Source organism: Anarhichas minor, unplaced genomic scaffold, assembly GCF_050575085.1.
Source record: "Anarhichas minor isolate MPS153535 unplaced genomic scaffold, ASM5057508v1 ptg000010l, whole genome shotgun sequence".
Taxonomy (NCBI): Eukaryota; Metazoa; Chordata; class Actinopteri; order Perciformes; family Anarhichadidae; genus Anarhichas; species Anarhichas minor.
This window is the reverse complement of record NW_027466456.1, coordinates 15,541,534-15,559,537: the sequence shown is the minus strand read 5'-3', so window position 1 is coordinate 15,559,537 and position 18,004 is coordinate 15,541,534. Positions and strand designations below refer to the sequence as shown.

At 40.2% G+C, this 18,004-nt stretch overlaps 1 protein-coding gene across 1 annotated transcript in view; it reads left to right on the top strand.

Annotated features, from left to right (window-relative positions):
• Positions 1-18,004, top strand: part of col24a1 (collagen type XXIV alpha 1 chain) — a 78,893-nt gene that overhangs the window by 18,849 nt on the left and 42,040 nt on the right. The window contains exons 5-14 of the mRNA XM_076088373.1: positions 607-660; positions 5,031-5,084; positions 5,974-6,027; positions 9,683-9,727; positions 10,186-10,239; positions 10,694-10,738; positions 11,685-11,738; positions 12,386-12,430; positions 14,253-14,306; positions 14,908-14,952. Coding sequence (XP_075944488.1) covers positions 607-660; positions 5,031-5,084; positions 5,974-6,027; positions 9,683-9,727; positions 10,186-10,239; positions 10,694-10,738; positions 11,685-11,738; positions 12,386-12,430; positions 14,253-14,306; positions 14,908-14,952 — 504 coding nt within the window. The remainder of the gene's footprint in view (positions 1-606; positions 661-5,030; positions 5,085-5,973; positions 6,028-9,682; positions 9,728-10,185; positions 10,240-10,693; positions 10,739-11,684; positions 11,739-12,385; positions 12,431-14,252; positions 14,307-14,907; positions 14,953-18,004) is intronic.

Here is an 18,004-nt window from a genome sequence, read left to right as displayed (position 1 = left end):
CAAGGGAGAAGCGAGCGAAGGAGACGAGGAAGAGATGCAAGTCGAGGCAGCGGGCATTTAACAAAATGAGCATCCTTGACTTGGAGCTGTCGTTTTAAAGCGGTGTCAATTAAATATGATAATATAGTGAAATTGCAAAATAGTGTTTATTCATACAACATCTTGCCGTTAACAGCTGTTTACACTTTTAAACATCATGTCACGATAATAGCAGTTGAATTCGTTGTCGTGTACATTCAACGATAAAAACACAAGTAATATCAAGATGAAATGTTGCCTCGCTACACAAAAGGGCAGAGAGTTTGATCAAATATTGTTTTTTTAAGATGATCTTCCGCAATGGATACGACTGTGTATTCTCGCTTATAGCTCCTCTGGCAAGCCTCCCTCTCAATCCTTGCCCCCTGGAATGCATCCTAGGCTTCAAGATGAAGTGCTGAGATCAATTTACTGGGCGCAAGCCGGAAGATTGTGGAGCGAGGAGATGAGGAGCTACAAAATTGAGAAATGGGAAGAGCCCCAAGTCAGTACTGAACTGTTGCTTTCAGCAATGCACAGCCATTTAATGTCATGCGCTCTCTCTCTCTCTCTCTCTCTCTCTTCCAGGGTCCCAACGGTCCGCATGGAAGCCCAGGACAGCCTGGACCACCTGGGCCCAAGGTGAGTGGCCTTCTCCCATGCTAGGGAGATACAAACAGTTACATTTGGCAGAAAAGGCTCTGCTGTTTGAGGGAACTCTCAGAATCTGGATTCTGCTCAGAGAAAAATCAGAACAATGCAAGTCACAAAGAACACATGGGGCTTTAACCAGATGGTTGATATTGTGGCAGTCTGCAGCCAAAGTTAAAATCTTCAATTTATTTTCATAACCTATAATTTGACATCTAAGAAGTGGTGATGAATATGATAGCACCATTGTTAATAATGGCACAGTTGGTTGGATTTGGGAGTCGTTGTTGGACAGTCAAATTAAGATTTCAAAGAAGGGGATGACAGCCTGATCTCTCTACTGCCTGAGGATGTGTACTGTCATTGAACATGCTGGCCTGCCGATCATCACCACCGAAAAAAACACAACCAAGAACGTGAGATGGCAATGTCATTACTGCGAGAAATCAAAGGATATTGTGTCTAGCTTGATGCCAAGTCTTTGATGCCTTTCTGATCAAATTGTCTGTTTTTGTCATTTGTAATCAAGAGCCATCTCCTCTCACAGGCAGGCAAACAGTCTGTCTGTCTGTATGCATCGTAATCAATATATCCTTTTAAGTTGAATATTGTTTGACACTAACATCTAATGTTTAGAATGAGTATTTATACTTTCGGACGGAAAACGACCCAAACTCAGATCATGTGTGTGAAATGTGCGTGACTCTTGCCTGAATTTGTCAAGCCTCCCATGCTTGGCTCGGGTTGTTTTTCAGAACCTCTTCAGGAAATCTCTGCTGCTCATGTTGTTTTCCCTACAAGGCTGTGTTGTAGTGATCTTACCTGGTCACTCAATGTCTTTTAAACCTTTGACACTTAAGTCTACTCCGCTGTAGTTAAAGTTTTCATCAAAAGGAATTAATTGTAGCAGATAATGAGCCAATCTCTGTTACTTAAAACCGTGCAAGTGGGATTAAACCAGACACAGCCAGAAGTCGGTAAGAGTGTTCTCACAGTGCAGCAGGAAAGGCTGGAGGAGACAAGGACGGTTGTTGGCCTAAATGACAGACCCCATAGCAGATATTGTTGTAAGCCGGGCTTTCACCATGGCATGATGGAGCTACTCCTTGCTCATTTGCCATGAGGCTGACTTCATATGAAGAGAAAATGAAAGAAACTAGGCATTTTTAAAATCTTTGTTAAGTTTTTCCCAGCATGGGATCAGATGAAAAGGATACTTTGGTACAACTGAACAAGGATGTGGGCTGATGGTTGTGGCGACTGTGGTCCCGACTGTCTACCACAGAGTGCATGCTGTATGCATGCACTCAGTTAGGGAAGAGTATTGCTATAAAAGCTGAAACAAAGGACAAGTGGATGGTCCACCTTCCCCTCCTTTATCTTTTTATGTGAAACTGTTTGCTTATAAGTGAATAGCTCTTCATTTGGAATTGTAATACATAAACTTCATAGCTAATGACAAGACAAATATATGGAAGTACTTTTCATGAATTATGATCTCTTTGTCTACCTCACCTCACACACATAAAGAGAGGAATGTTCTGTTTTCCTCCTTGATTAGTCAAACAGCACATCGACATAGATGTATTTGTTCTGTGTCACCCGTGACCTTGCTGGGACACTGTGTGCTTTTGGCCGAGGGCGTCTGATTGGTGAAATATGGGGCCACCTGCTAGCTCGCTGTTCCTTCAGCTTGTAGACCCACGTTGGTTTGTACACAGAGAAAACCCAAAATCAGCGTATTTAATACCGTAGTGACCCGTTAGTGAGTCATCCTCACATCCCCAGCCCCATTGTGGAGGCGGAATAGAGATTGAGAGACTCTTTGTCTCAGTTTGGAAAGATATCTCTTGTTGAAGTGTGTTTGGTTACTAGGACGAGAATGCAAAGTTGTTTAGTCCCTGAAGCTGAGCTTAGTTGACGTGTTTTAAGCACAGTCTGAAGTGTTATGACAATAAGCTTGCTGAACTTAAAAGATCTTCTTAGTCTGCTTCATGCACTGCTGACTTTTTCAAACAGAAAGGAACCCTGGTATTACGCCGTGATAGAACTTCTGCTCTCCCACCCCCACGCTTTTCTATGCCTCACTGGCTGTCAGTCAAAACTATGGAAACATGATGCTCAAAATCTACTGGGGAAAATGTACGGACCTAAGGTGTCAAACAATGGCTTAGCACGCCGCACCAGAACCAGCTGAAAGGTTTTTTTTACATTTCATATTCAGAAGTCCTTGCTACTGCACACCTCATCACATGTACAAACCACTTTTTGAACAATCAAAGAAGATATTATAGTGTATTGATTGACACTTGTTTGGCATCTTTTCTTACTTTCCAAACCCGTTTTTGTTACTGTTCACTTGTGTTCCTGATGAGCACAATTATGACGAGATATAGAATGAGACAATCCCATTTATATATCGATAAAGTTTAATGTTGTGATATATAACACGTATATTTTCCTGTGTATGTGTGTTAAACATGGTCAGATCTTGTATTTGTTGTGTGTGGATGCAGTCTGATCTGTATGTTTTAAGAGTAACGTATGGACATAGCTGTGTGGACGAGCGACAGAGAGAGAGGTGGATGCGCTAAAAGCAGACTGGTGATCAGAGCTTAGGTTTGATAGTTTAGTTTTCACTGGAGGATTCAGTTTGTATATGAATAAGCATTGTTGCTCCTCAAAGCCAACACTTGAGGATGTGGGCATGTTCATAATTCTCTTGGGATGCAACTTAGGCAAGGACTGGTCTGTTTAACAAAATAACATTCATTTCACAATAACTCTTTAGATGAGTTATCTAGAACAACAAATTGTTGAAAAAAGCACGATTACATTGTTGAATTTATTTAAATGAAAGCAGTCAAACATAGCTTAGCCATCTCATGTGATACGTCTGTTTTAATAAAAGCCACATGTGGCTTTGACTTTCAACTGAACATTTAGCTGAATTGTGCTTAAATTATGTTGAGGTATCCAAAGACTGCTGCTTCGTCATGCCATATCACCTCTGTAGATGCAGCTCTATCTGTAAGAATGTTTGAGTTTAAACTACATTTTTATATGTCTGACAATAGAACATATTTTATGACCCTATCCTCATCGGTTTAAGAAGAAAAGCCTGAAGGCCTCTGGCTTTTGAAATGCAATATTGCTGTTCTTTGGAAATGCACTTACCACCAGTTCCATTCTGGCAGACTCTTTGATTTGTCTTCTGCCTTGTGGGAATAACACATGTGGTCTGGGATGACACAGAAACTGAGTGAGGTCCGGATCCTCAAAGGCATTTGTACTTTATTGCTTAGTGTTACTTGCTTAGTCACTGTGCAGACATGTGGATGGCAACTCTGCAATGACTTCTAGAACTGTCCTTTATACATGAAGAATTGTATGTACGTTTAAGTATTACATTGAAAGATCAAGGGACCTTGATCGCTGCAGTGTATTCAGAATAGGACTGAAATTCCTAAACTATATAAATAAATAAATGTGTCCAAGATGTACTCTTTGCTGGGCCTTTTTTGAATTTCTTGCTATTTTAAAAGTCACTTAAAATGGTAATGATACTTAAATTATGCATCCATACCATTCACTGATATCAATACATTGGGTGGATTATTGTCATGGTTGATTGAAAACTTTGGCTTCAAAAGTGTGACGGCTGTCACAGTAAAATGCAATTACAACGAAAATGTTCGGAAAGCAAAAGTGGTCTCTTCAAAGGCACATACATGTACACATACTCACCAGTGTTGCAGAGCACACACCTCCCTCCATAATGCCTGCTGTGTCACGTATGGAACTGAGCTGCAAACGGTTGAAACCACAGACTGTAGAAAAATATGGATATAACATCCTTGACCCATAGATTTCTGAAGGGACATTTTAATTGTTTCAGCTGTTTGGAGCCACAATATCCTAATTTGAACAGCAGTGTAATGTTCATCACAGCTAGCCACTTAACTGTCCTTGCATCACCTATTTATACCTCTATTTTTAGAAAGGTTGACTTCAATAAAGTTGAATATTTTTGTGGCGCTAGCATCCTGCTACCATTAGAGGAGCTGCATCTCAAGACATCTCCACATTGGCCACAGATTTTGCCGCTTGGCTATAGCCAAATATATTAACCATATATATTAACTTGCTTACTCACAATTATTGCACTTCTAAAAATCTTTCAGTTGTTTATAAAAAACAACAAACTTTAATGCTGGTAATAAAATAGGTGTTTCATGAGATTATTGAATAATAGATTTTTTTGAGAATAACCATAATTTGAAAAATCTGGTGCTGCCAAAAGAATGTAGTTGCTGTCATCATAAGTCATCCCTCATCCTTTGACCCTGTTTCTATTCTAGGGCTCAAAGGGAGACCCAGGGCTGTCTCCAGGCCAGGCTCCACCAGGAGAGAAGGTAAGACATCTTCCACCGGTCTCTGTGTCAAGCTCCCTGGTCCTCTGTGCTCCTCTGGCCCTCTTAACTGTCACAGAGCCTTTAGTCGTTTGACGGTGATTCTTGTCTTGAGGCATTTTACCTGAGCTGCTCACACAGACACTTCCTGTTTACACCGTCACGCGCATGCCCAGTGTACGTTAATGGTCACGTGCTGTCCGCCTTCGAAGGCTGCCGTGTGGATGCAGATCAACTCGAGAATGATGCTGAAACTCCCGTGTGGACGGAGATCGTTTCTATTTGACAACTCTACTTCCAAGTAGAAACGGAGTAGAAACGGAGTAGTATGGATGTAGCATTAATCTCTGCCCAGTGGCTGCTTTTGATCTCTGCTTTTGATTTAACGTATCCTAATGTGGGCAAAGATATTGTGAAAAGAATCCTAAAATGTTTGTTCAGATCAGTAGATTATAACAGTTTACATATACTGTAGTGTATATGATGAGTCACTTAACGCTTTCTAATATGTGGATGATGAAAAACAGATTTTTTAATTTCATCTAATTAACCATTTTCTGTATATATGTGTTCCTTCAAATCCTCCTTTCTGCATTTGTGACTCTATTATCATCCATGTGTCTGGCTTCAACACAGCTGGTTTCTCTTACTCTCTACTCTCTCCATCATTGTCTCTTTTTCTTCCAAACATCATCACAGTTAGGATTTTCTTGAGCAGCACAGCTAAATGTCTTGAACTAATTAAGCTCCAAAAGTATCCTTTTCCCTTCAAGCTTTAATGCTTTGTGCATTAAAGCTCCTAAGAATAACTGTCATCATGTCTCCCTCTCTATTATAACCAAAGATATAACATTTGTTATAACATTAACATTTGTAACATTTGTTCCAACAGGGTGACAGAGGTTCACCAGGTCTGCCTGGGCTAGATGGATTTCCAGGTCCAATGGTAAGATTTTAGTTTTTTATTTATCTTCTGTCTTTTTTTTGTTATGTTTAAAGCAGCAGCTGATGCTGAAGATAGAGGAAGGCTTACTCTCAGAAACTATTTTTGTTTGATGTGTCCAAGTAACTCAGTTTGATAATTATCAAAAAAAACTATTAGATTATAGGGGTGGGTAAAAAAACCCGATTCACCTGTGTATTGTTATTTTATTTATCAATGTTGTGATGCCTGAATTGATGTAATTGCCTCATTTTAGTCTATGCAGAGGTAGAAGGATGTTACCGCTTTTATTGTAGCCTGAGTAACGTCATATGTCGCTATATCCCTTTCAGCTGAAGTGAGAAAGCAGATAACAGCGGACTGTCCGAGATACACTTCAACGGCTTTAAACAAACTACATCACAGTAGCATTGGTGCGAGTATACACCACGAGGCTGGGAAGGCTGAGTAGATGGCGCAGTCATGTGTAGTCTCATTTTGCCATGTAAAAGCTAATCTAGTTATTTAATTTATTTAATTTTAAATCAAATTAAAAAATGCATAAAGTTATTTCAGACATCTAACCAAAAATCCATTCAAAAAATCCATTGACTTCGAGACAAGAGATCCAAAAATGATCCCTATGTCCGGGTAATAAGGCTCATTCCTGCACTACTCTATTGCGGGACGTGCAGTCAAGCCAGCCGTTCCTCGCATCTCCACCGTCAAATCAGCCGATGCTACAAATGAAGTGCACCCATATACTGACATGTTTGTCAAAGGCATTCAAACTGCCCAGATTGAGCTGACCATAAATGTATAAAGAGAATGGAGCTGATGCTGGTTTGGGCAAAGTTAGCGGACGCATACATGTGTGACTACATCTGGTTTTCAAGATAAGGTGATAACAAAGGTTATATACAAAATAAATATGTGTAAATAAGATTGATTAGATTATATTCACAAGAAGAAAGTCAAAGATGTTTACTGTATGAACTGATTTTCCAGAGTAAAAGTCCCTAGAAGTGTATAATTCAACTTTCTCTTGTTTATATTTTTACTACTGTTAAAACAGTAAACTAAAATCGCAATAAATCTTAATAATATATGTATCTTAATAATACTTGCAAAATTGCAATAGATATCAAATCAGCAGTGTTTTGATCATCTCAAATTGGGAGATAACCATATCGTCCCAGCCCTATAGGATTGCTTCTTATATTTTACTTTTAGAGCAGCGTTTCTCGTCACCTTTATAGCAGCAGCTCTGTCTTTTAATCACCTGCATTAATTAGGCACAAGGAGGCACACGTATTATTAGTTCATTCAAGTTAAATGTTAGTTAAAGAGGAAGTTTAAGGGTTAAGTGAAGAGCATGCATTCAAACACACGCGCAAAAACACTTTGCCTATGTGCGCGCACACACACACACACACACACTGTATCAGTGTTCCCACTGTGTTCTCCCCTAAGTGTTAGCCACAGACGTTAGCTGAGGCCTCTTGTGGCCTAATGTGGTCAGTATTAGGTTACCCTGTCAGAGACAGCCTACAGCCCACCCTGCTCTCTGCCTGTCTTCATTATTTACTTTTATCTCAATAGAAAGAAACATTCATAGAAACCAATAACCTTTTCTTGCTTTCTTTTTTTTCGTATATCTTCCCTACACTTGGTTTTCTTTTTCACTATCCTTGCATATCTCTCTCTCTCTCTGTGTTGTTGCCCCTCTCTCTCTCTCAGAGCCTCAAATCTGGCTGTTAAGATTTGGTGCTGCCACACTTAAACTTGATATGCTTTGAGGTCAAGGTCAAAGTTCCAAAAGAGGAAAGGCACACTGCCCAGGGTTAGGAGGTCAATGATGCGCACGATATCCCATGCCTCCTTAGGTCAGCAATTGTCATGCCTACGGATTATTTCAAGGATACAGCTATCTATAAAATGCAGGACACTGCCAGTCTTCCTATATCCACCAGTGTGCACATATTCCCTTTACCTGTTAACTCAGATTTGTTCTGTTATGCTGTATTGCGTTTCATTTCTTCCTCAAAATTGTACATTGCTGTTGCTGTGCTCAGCATAGCTGTGACTAGAACTGAGCTTGTGGCTTTACAGAACAGACGTAATCTGTTCTAGCAGACCACACTGCTGCCTTGGCTATATCTACACAGAAGTCCTAGTTGCCTCTTATTGAAGCTTGTCTCCACATAGCTGGCCTTCACCTTGCCTCCCAGGAGGCCATCCCAGTGTTTGCAGTAGCTGAACCTAATATGCCCAGCACATGACCTGTGCCCTGTCAAGTATTTCCAGAGGAAATGAATGGCTCGGGTCCTATGCTATTTACCCTCAAGTTGGCCTTTTATAGAGTGTGAAGGTTCATGTGTCACAACCTTGGAAGCACCCAACGCAGTCAATGGTACTGTGCAAGAAGGTGTCTTGCTTCCCCATAAAGACAATGACCTGGCTTTGACCATTGTGTTTTGGAACTATTAACATCTGTTGTTGATAATCGAGTAGAATGGAAAAATAAAAGGGCTTAAGAGAAGCTTGGATTTACCGAACAATAAATCTTGTTTAGTTTATAAAGAAGTGCCTGTTTAGCAAAGGAACTAGCAGAATTTGGTGGTAGCACAAAACTGACTGTGGATTAGAATGAGCAATTTATTTTTTAGATTTTCTTTTTAGGTTTTAGTCGTGTCGGTTTCCTTTTAACCTCAACCACACTGTACTCTGCAACCATTCAGTCAGAACCCAGAACTGGTCATGGACTGGTTCCTCAAAACACGACACAAGACAAACAAATGTAGTTTCAACTTTTTGAAATAGGAATTGAAACATCTAAACAGATATATTGTATCCTCACCAATTCCATCTGATGCGCACACATGCCCACACACCACCACCAATCTCCCTGCTCTCTATCTCCTTCCCAGTCTCTGCCCAACAGTAACAGAGAGTGCAAACTATATGGATCTTAACACTGACCATCCAACCCATTTTAAATGTCAGCCTTGAATGCATGGGAACCATCCGTGTTCAGAGATCATTAACTGTGACCTTTGACCTTAAGGGTGATACCAAAATGGTGGCTGCAGGAAAGAGTGTCCAGAATATTCCTACATCCCCTAACATGCCTCAATGTGTTTAATTGTTTGATTGTTTGTTCTTCCTTTTTTTTTTTACATTATTAGCAATGCCAGTGCCATGCTATTTCATGAATTGCCATGAAACTCCGTACAGACATTCATGGTGCCCAGAGAATGAATCCTTATGACTTTATTGATGCCCTGGCTTTTCCTCTGTCTCTAGCACCAACGTGAAGTTTTGTGGGAAACTCTTGACAACTGTTGACTGACATTAACTGACTGTTGTGTAAAGCCACCAAAAATGTAATTAGACCAACACTTCAGCCTTCCATCAGCCTCAGCTTTACTTTGTGTTTAGTTCTAATTGACAGATGTTAGCCTGCTAGCATGGTAAACATTGTACTTGCTAAGCATTAGCATGTTAGCGTTGCTATTTTGAGCATGTGAACATGCTGACATGAGCATTTAGCTCAGCTGTGCAGCATTTAGTACAGCCTGATAGAGTCACCGCATGGCTGAAGACTCGGCTTGTTAATGTCTATGGTGTTTTTTGGGGAAATCTACTGAAAATACATTTGTTTTATTCCATTTTCAAGGGTCTTAAAGGTTATCCAGGGTCAGCCGGACTGCCAGGAGAACAAGTAAGTTGTGACGTCTGCCTGTGTGTGTGTGTGTGTGTGTAAGCAAGAGAAAGAGTTTTATTATTCCTCTGCGTCGGCAACAGCTGTGGCCGTGGCTGTGGTCCAAATCCAAGCACCTGGTAAAGCAATATCAAGCATTGATCAACAACATTTTAAAACCGTTGTTTTAAATTGTGTATCAGCTGAATGTTTAAAATGCAAAGTGTAATTTTAACACTGGGAGGAAAAACAGCAGAGTGAGCCAGTGAGGGAGGAGTGGGTTGGAGGGCTGCAGAAAGGTACAGTTAATAGACAGGGGTGTCTTGGTTGTCCAGATTGAACAGTGCTCGTTTTATTCCTCAGTTGGCAATGCTGGTAGAGGTCTGTGTGTCTCCTCTTTCACTTTATCCATCCATCTAATCTCCCTATTCACCGTTCATTCATCTCGCTCTCTCTCTTCCTCTTTCTCTCTGCTGCAGGGCATTCCAGGACTTCCAGGGGAAGCCGGGGCTGCAGGTTACCCTGGCAGGCAGGTGCAGTGAAAAATACAAAAATACGCTTTCAGTTCCTCCATCGATCCTCTTAGATTCTTTGTTGCTCTATCAAGAACTCTACAGAAAATACACAGCAATGATAATGCTAACTGCATAATGCACACTTCTTTCTGCTTTCCTATGCACGTTTCTTACCCATTTTGGATTCGGAATTAAGCGGTAAAATACTGCTATTTCCCTTACAGCGTATTGGAAAATGTAGTTTTCAATGAAAGGCATTATTCAATGCAATTGGTTTCATGATGAATTTTCATGTTTGCCGTCTGTGCACTTAAACCCTGTACAGTGTGGACGAGAAAATATAAAGTCCAACTTAAAGTATAAAAAAACATATTTTGTTTTAGCTGTCTTTCAGTCCATTTAGAGTCTGATGTGTTTATGTTTCTCCCACCATGTGAAATCACAATTCACCTGAGTCCTTCCTTTTTTACAGGGCTTAGCTGGGCCACAAGGTAACCCAGGGCCTAAAGGTGTCCGTGTAAGTACAAGTTGCTCTTTGCTCTCATTCTCCCCTCTTTTCTTTTGCAGCGCTGGATGGAACACTTAATTTCCTGAAAGGATTAGGACAGTGTCAGGCCGACAGCCTTGTTCCAGAGAGGCTGCTCTGAATCTGAGTTGTATTTCTGACATACTGCCTGATGAGAGACTGCTTGTGGGGGCCGGTCTGGGCAAGCAAAAATGCCCCAAAACAGGAGAACAGAAGAATGAGAAGAGGATGGAATACAAACAGATGGGAGAAAATATTAAAGCAGACGGACAGGGGTCAAATCAGCTAGTGAGACAAGGGAGTTAAGTGGATCATTGCAGCTCAGAGAAAGAGGATAGCTGGGATTACTATGTCAGAGTGAGGCGTGCAACGTGAAAATCAGCCACAGATAAGCTCAGATACAGACACTGATTAGATTTGAATGTGAGAGTGTGTAAAAGAGCAAAAGAAGGAGACAGGTTTGTGCACATTTCTCATACACACTGACTACATCTTATGACACTACACTACAGCCAAGGTATTGGTGCCTGAAAAAAAAATCTCACAGTCATCGTGTCCATAATGACAGCACAGCTAACACATTTCAGTGTTTTACATAAAAAATATTATAATGTGGCTGTCGTGTACGTGCACAAGGACACACATTCAGGCTCACGCATCCCAGGGACGCAATATAGATCCTTGCCAATGCTTTCACACTATTCACTGATCGGCAGGAAGCGGTGACACACAAGGTACGCAGCAATGTGCGAGCAAAGGCAGGAAAGAAGACCTCAATCATTTATCATATCAAATATTATAACAAGGTTTATGAGCAATGTGCAGTGTTCATGCTAAATAGAAGTGTTGTGTTGAGGAATGTTTTAATGAGATACTGTTTCACGCTGCTGAAAAATGTTCAGACAATATTTTGATGTGAAATATTGCTGATTTCCAGGGTTTCATTGGGCCTCCAGGCGTTGCTGGGCCACTGGGGCTAGAGGGGGACAAAGTGAGTGATGCACATGATGCCAAGGTCTTTTTATACTCTATTCCTGTGTACTGGGACTTTCTCATTCCCATTATTAATCACATTAATCTCATCTAATAATAATCTAATAATCTCCTCTATTTGATGTCTTCCCACTTTTGTTCTCCATTTTTTCTCCCCTGCTTTGTCTGGTTCTTAGTACCTCCCTGATTGAGGTTTGATAAATGCAAGCTTTCCTGATATTTTTGGTTTTAGCACTTTGCCATAATCAATATTGTTTTCAGCCAGCTCTGTTCTAATATATCTTTATATATCTTGAGCTACTTAGTACTTGCAGATGTATGTCAAAACATCTTTTTACTCAAAGCCATTTGTTCATTTTTGTGTCGAGTGTGCTTGGCAGCAGTAATTTAAAGTTGACATTTACAGTTTTGAATGATTAGATTACAGAAAAAAATTACATTTTCCATTCAGGCTTGCTATTGGCCATATTACAAATCTCTCTGTATAATTGTCATTGTATAAGAGGAGGCCAGTTTTCCTATGGTACATTTTATTCAGACAAATTAATCAGATCGATACGGGAGATTAGAGAACCAATTCCCTCGTAGCAGCACAGGTTCATGACGCAGATTTGAGTCACTTATCCACTTCTTTTTCTTTTCTAGGGTATTCGTGGTCCTTTTGGAAAACCTGGCCTCAAAGGAAGACACGTAATAATTCATTTTTTTTTTTTATTCCTGCCATAGGTCCTAGTTGCTTCGAGACAAAAAAATATATATACCGTTGTCATCTATCAATTGCTATGAGGAGACAGCTGCAGGCATGATTATATGCGTTATCTTGTGTGATAAATCAGGGAGATTGTAAAAACTGATAAAAATGTCATCCATCTGATAATTTATACAGTGTCGCCTCTTAAAGTAGCAGTACTCTACATCCACAAAAGTCCCAGGGACAATTCGATTCATTTGTGTGCTGCATCTGGTGTTAATGTGCTCAAGCTAAATCCTTTAGATCTGTGGTTCTCAACTGGTCTGGCTGCGGGACCCACCATCACCCCTTAATGACAAGCCGCGACCCAAATTTTCAACTTCAAATGTATTTAATGAAAAGATGGTGCAGTTTGAACCTGAGCTGAAAATGTCCTCTACAGTCGTAGTATAGGGAGCTCTCTTGTGCAGAGAAATTGTTCCTGTAAGTCCCCGTCCCATACATGTTTCACGTAAACGAGTGAAACTGCTTTGTTTGTTATGTCTGTAGATTCGTCCATTTGTAATGCAAAATGACCACTTGCCTAAATTCGAGCTGTGCTCTGTTGTTTGATGTCATCCGACATGTCTTCAATTCGCCTACTTATAGTGTCATTTGACAGAGGTATAGTTTTCAGTTTGTCCGTTGCGGATTGATCTAACACGTCCATGTCCATGGCTGCAGGTAAGTGAGACACTTTTGTGATGTCATCGGGTCTTGAAGTCTTCTTCTAAAGTACTCAACAGGTTTATCTTTGAGAGAAGGGTGTTTTGTTTCCAAATGGCGCTTCAGTTTTGACGGCTTCATGCTTTCTTGTGCCAGAACCTCGCTGCACAAAACACACTGAGGTTTTTGCCCTCTTTTGTCCTCAATGTAAGAAAATCCATATCTCATGTGGTCGGTGCCGTACTTGCGTTTCGCTCAATTAGCATATGAAAACAAACTTTGTGGGTGTTCTTCTATACTGTGAAATTGCGGGTGTCTATTAGCATTACAAGGCATTAACGCCAAATACTGTTATCCCCTTCAAAATAAAAGCACAAGATTTTTTTTTTTTGTCAGGCAAAGGCCCGCGACCCACTGAAAACGGGTCCGCGACCCAAAAGTGGGTCGCGACCCACCAGTTGAGAATCACTGCTTTAGATGATTTAACAAGCTGTGTCAAATCACATTGGAAATGTTGGATGGCTGTATTTTGGCATTGGTCCTGCAACGCCAAGTTTGTTCCCGGGTGGCATTAAAAAGAAATACAGATTGAGATGGATACAAATGGAATGTCAAGATCGGAACCTCACACTGTGAAAAGTTAATGTTTTAAAAACAAGCCTTGGGTTGTCTGTTGAAGTTGCCAAGCGGGCAGTGAGCCCAGTGTCTGTTTGATCCAAAGTGTTTTTTTTTCTGGAATGTTTAGCGATGTCTAGCTAACTGGATCAAAGTCTGTGGTCTCAGGGCTGCTGTAATCCTATCCACAAGCTCACCAATAGACAGGCGTCTCTTGCTTCATTAAATAAGTATTATTTTCACACCATGTCAATGCAAATTTGATCTTGATCAATCACTTGGGGAAATTGCATGTTAAATGCTATATACATTAAGTAAAGGTTGGAGGCCATGGATAACATAAAACATAGAAATTAAGTAACAGTATGGAAGTTGAAAAAGCTAAATAGACGACTGTCCATTCACCTTTATGGAGGTGCATTTTCACTGCAAAGTGGACGGTATAATTGGCAGTGGTTGCACTTATACCTTAAATTGAGTGTGGATGTACTTCTCCCACAGGGTGTGGTGGGAGATGTGGGGGTGAGGGGGCCTCCTGGTCCTGATGGCAATGAGGTGAGAACTCCTGTCCGCCTCCTGGTGAATTAAGTTGTCCTTTTTTTGTTCTGCACTTTTTATTTATCTCTGCCTGTTATTTCGCCTCCATCTATAAAGTCTAGTTCTCCCTGATTGTTACCTGTCCTCTTTCATCAGTGACTGTGTGTAAAGTGTATGTAAAAGTGCTGGGCTATTTCCTGCATGAACCTATTCACATTAATATGCGTGAATCATTTCGTGCATGTTCAGGTCTTTTGTATCCACTTCTGAAATGTATATATAATGTGTAATACAAAAACAAAAAGATTTTTACACACATAAACTTTTCACACGAAGTCTTTATTTAAAAAAACAAAAGTTGGCATCACAGAAGGTGGACGGATAGTTTATTGAAGCGTGTTTACAGAAGGTTGCAGATATATGGTTGTCAATTGTCAAGTACAGGAATGACTAAGCAGCCTCGATTTATTAGTTTTTGGGTTCAGACATAGATATGTTTGCACATGAAAACATTAAGTTGATCTTATAGAATTTCCAATGAAGCCTTTGGGATGAGGAATGTGTAATACTGTAAGTATCCTGTCCTGTGTACTTAGGATGTTGCTGTGATGTTTCACAGGGGCCTGTTGGTGGGATTGGCATTTGGGGCTTTCCTGGTCTGAGGGTGAGTATCAGTTTTGCAACGTTATCATTTGTATTAATGTGTTACATTTCCCATAGCGAATAGGTACAATGTTTGATCTGTCATTCAATTGGTTCACAGTTCTGCTTCTGTCTCTCGTGCTTGTTACGGAGATTGCTAGTCTGTCCATCTTTCTTTCGGCTTGTCTGTCTCTAGTGGTTAGATTGTGGTTAGGATGATGGATAGCGGGATATGCTGTGTTTCTTCATGCGTGATAGATGTGAATTTTCCTGCTACCATCTATGTTTTGCTTAGATTTGCTGGAGTACTTGTTTTTTATGGCAGTAGCTCATTTCTTACTATTAACGACAGCCACTACTGAAATCTAAGTAATCTACAGGTACTCAAAGGAATACAATATAAATAGGACAGGATTCAGAGTTAAACTGTTTTTGGTTGCGCCTCATGCATCCTCAGCACTACCAGGTCCATGGGCATGACAGTCAAAAAGTTGACTTATAGACTTAAACTTACATTTTGGTGAATTCCCTGCATGTGTAGTGACGGAGATGTCCATTATACTGACACAGTTGTTCATGGTTGGGCACAGTGAAGATACCGTAAATATATTTAAGTTTGACATACAGTATGAGGGAAGCATGTAAAATGTGAATAATGGAAATTAAAAAAGAACTCCAGTGTCTATAGCTGCCGAAGGTTTAAATGTTACCAGCACAACCACTTGGGAGGCTCTGTCTTCTTATGGCAGTGAGACAAACATCTAGACTGTCACAGACCTTATAGAGAGCATGCTGTCTTTTTTTTTTACTGCACAATATACAACTGTTAAAAAAGTCTGCGTTCACAGAGGTCTCATAAACATCCCCCTGTTCATGTCAGAAAAATAGATACAACTGTATATGGCACCAGTCCTTTACTCATTTCAAGCGTTATTTACACTGGCTAGCTCTCCTCATTGTGTGGGGATTTATTGGGGTGCTTGAAGGAGCATTCAGTGTGTGCAAAAACATCTGGATGGATTGCGTTTCCTTAAACTTCACCTCAGCTACTGGGTGTAAGTCATCTTTACTACAGACACAGTCAGACATGAAACACGCAGACACTTCTTTTTGTTTTTGCATAAACAAGGATATTTGCAAAGAGAAGGTTACACAAGTAGAACAATCACAATATAGAGAATACCACAGCTTTAAAGTAAACCCACCTGAAATGTTCACTATATCTGAAATTGTGGGTTTATTCAGTGTGTCACTTCAGAGTTGCAGAATAACATTAACCTAGTTTATGGAATGGGGATATGACACTATGTGTCGTTGTAAAACTTGGTAGGCGCATCTACTAAAGTAAATCATTGTCATTTCAGATTAATTGAAAAAGACGTTTAGTAGAAAACCTTTTTATGTGTTTTTCTGCTCCAGAGTTTACCATCATGTCTCAGGTCTCACTTAGACCTGACACTATAAATCACTTTGCAAACAAGAACGGGCAGCAGACATTAGTAAATATGCCCCATATCTCTGTAATCCCAAACAATATTATGAGGGGGTGGGTGTTGATTTATTGCCATGCCTTGGCAATCCATTTTGCAAAAAAAAAAGAAGAAACAAGTGCCCTTGTTGATGTCTGAAAAGAGTGGACACTGAGTTGTTAGTGGAAGAATAGTTTTGGTCATAGCATTACCGGTATCTTCCCTTTTTCTTTTTTAATATTCAGGTCTTGCTAAGGAAAAGCTGAGCACTACAGGTCTGACTAGATTACGTTTCAGTTAAGGTTACTTCACTACTGAATCTGCTCTTACACCTTTTTTACCTTGTGTAGTTTTTTGTGAAACATTCAGTCCTTACACAAGTGCTTTTGTGGAACAAATCAAAACACCACCAATCATTCATACATTCATAGAGTTGATGATAGGATCATATGCATGTAGTTTTTATGGACATTGCCAATGTTGTGAGCAGGTGAACATGTGTTTATATCGCACATTATGTGTTAGTGATGTTTTTGAAAGACTACAACATTTCTCATCATTAGCAGAGAAATTAATTATTAATGATTAAAGCTGATGTAGTGGTTGCTTGTCTTTATACCAACAAATCATTGCCTTTAAGCACTTTTGAGTGATCACACAAGAGAGCCAAAATACTTTCACCTCCTTAATCCTGGCTTTGATGTAATTCATATTGAGTCAACTTTCCGGCTGAGTGATTTTGTCACAGGTTACAGCTCACACAGAACTTTGATTTGACATCTAAAACTCATTTTCACTCCCCAGTGTCAATCACACCCTTGTGGTTCCAGTTGCGCTCACTCGTCTATTGAAAGGCAATTAGACAAAGTTAGAACTGTAGTTAAGTAATCTGTGGGAGAGCCGAAGCGGAGCAGCAAGTGTTCCTTCTGGTATGCAATTGATGTCTTTGCCAGTGTGTGACTCAACAAAATGTGATGCAGCCAGACACACTTTCACAGCCCAAATGAAAAACATGGTGAAGACAAAATACAGTTGTTTGAAATGTTATGGACTTTTTATGTGTGTGTGTGTTACTGATTTACCACTTTTATTTGAACCCGTTTTTTTAATCATTTGCATGTGGTATGGTGAGGCCTGACTATATACTGTAGTAATGCAATTGTGCTTTCCCCACTCGCAGGTTGTATCAAGTATATGATACAATCAAGTATATGGTATACACTGAAACATGTTGTGTTTGATTGGCCTTTCTGAGGCGACAGTGGTTGTGTTAAAACAAGAGGTAAAGGAATGCTCCAATCTGGATTCTGTCAAGTCTTAACTCACTTGTCTTAAGTGTGGCTGGGATATAATGGTTTGGATGGTGTCAAACCACCTGGCAGTCAGGCTACATCTTGACAGCAGTGTGGGATGTTTATGTACCAGATCACTTCAGCTGTGCTGGTGGACACCCGAGTTATGGGGGAACTTTATTTTTTCTTGACTTATCTCCCCCCTATCATTATGACATTTTTCATGTGTTCTCTGTTGAAAGTTTCTTTTGATAGAGTGGGTTTGATTTGTGCCTGTCCCGTTGCAGTACCACAGGGGAGCTGCAGCATCAAA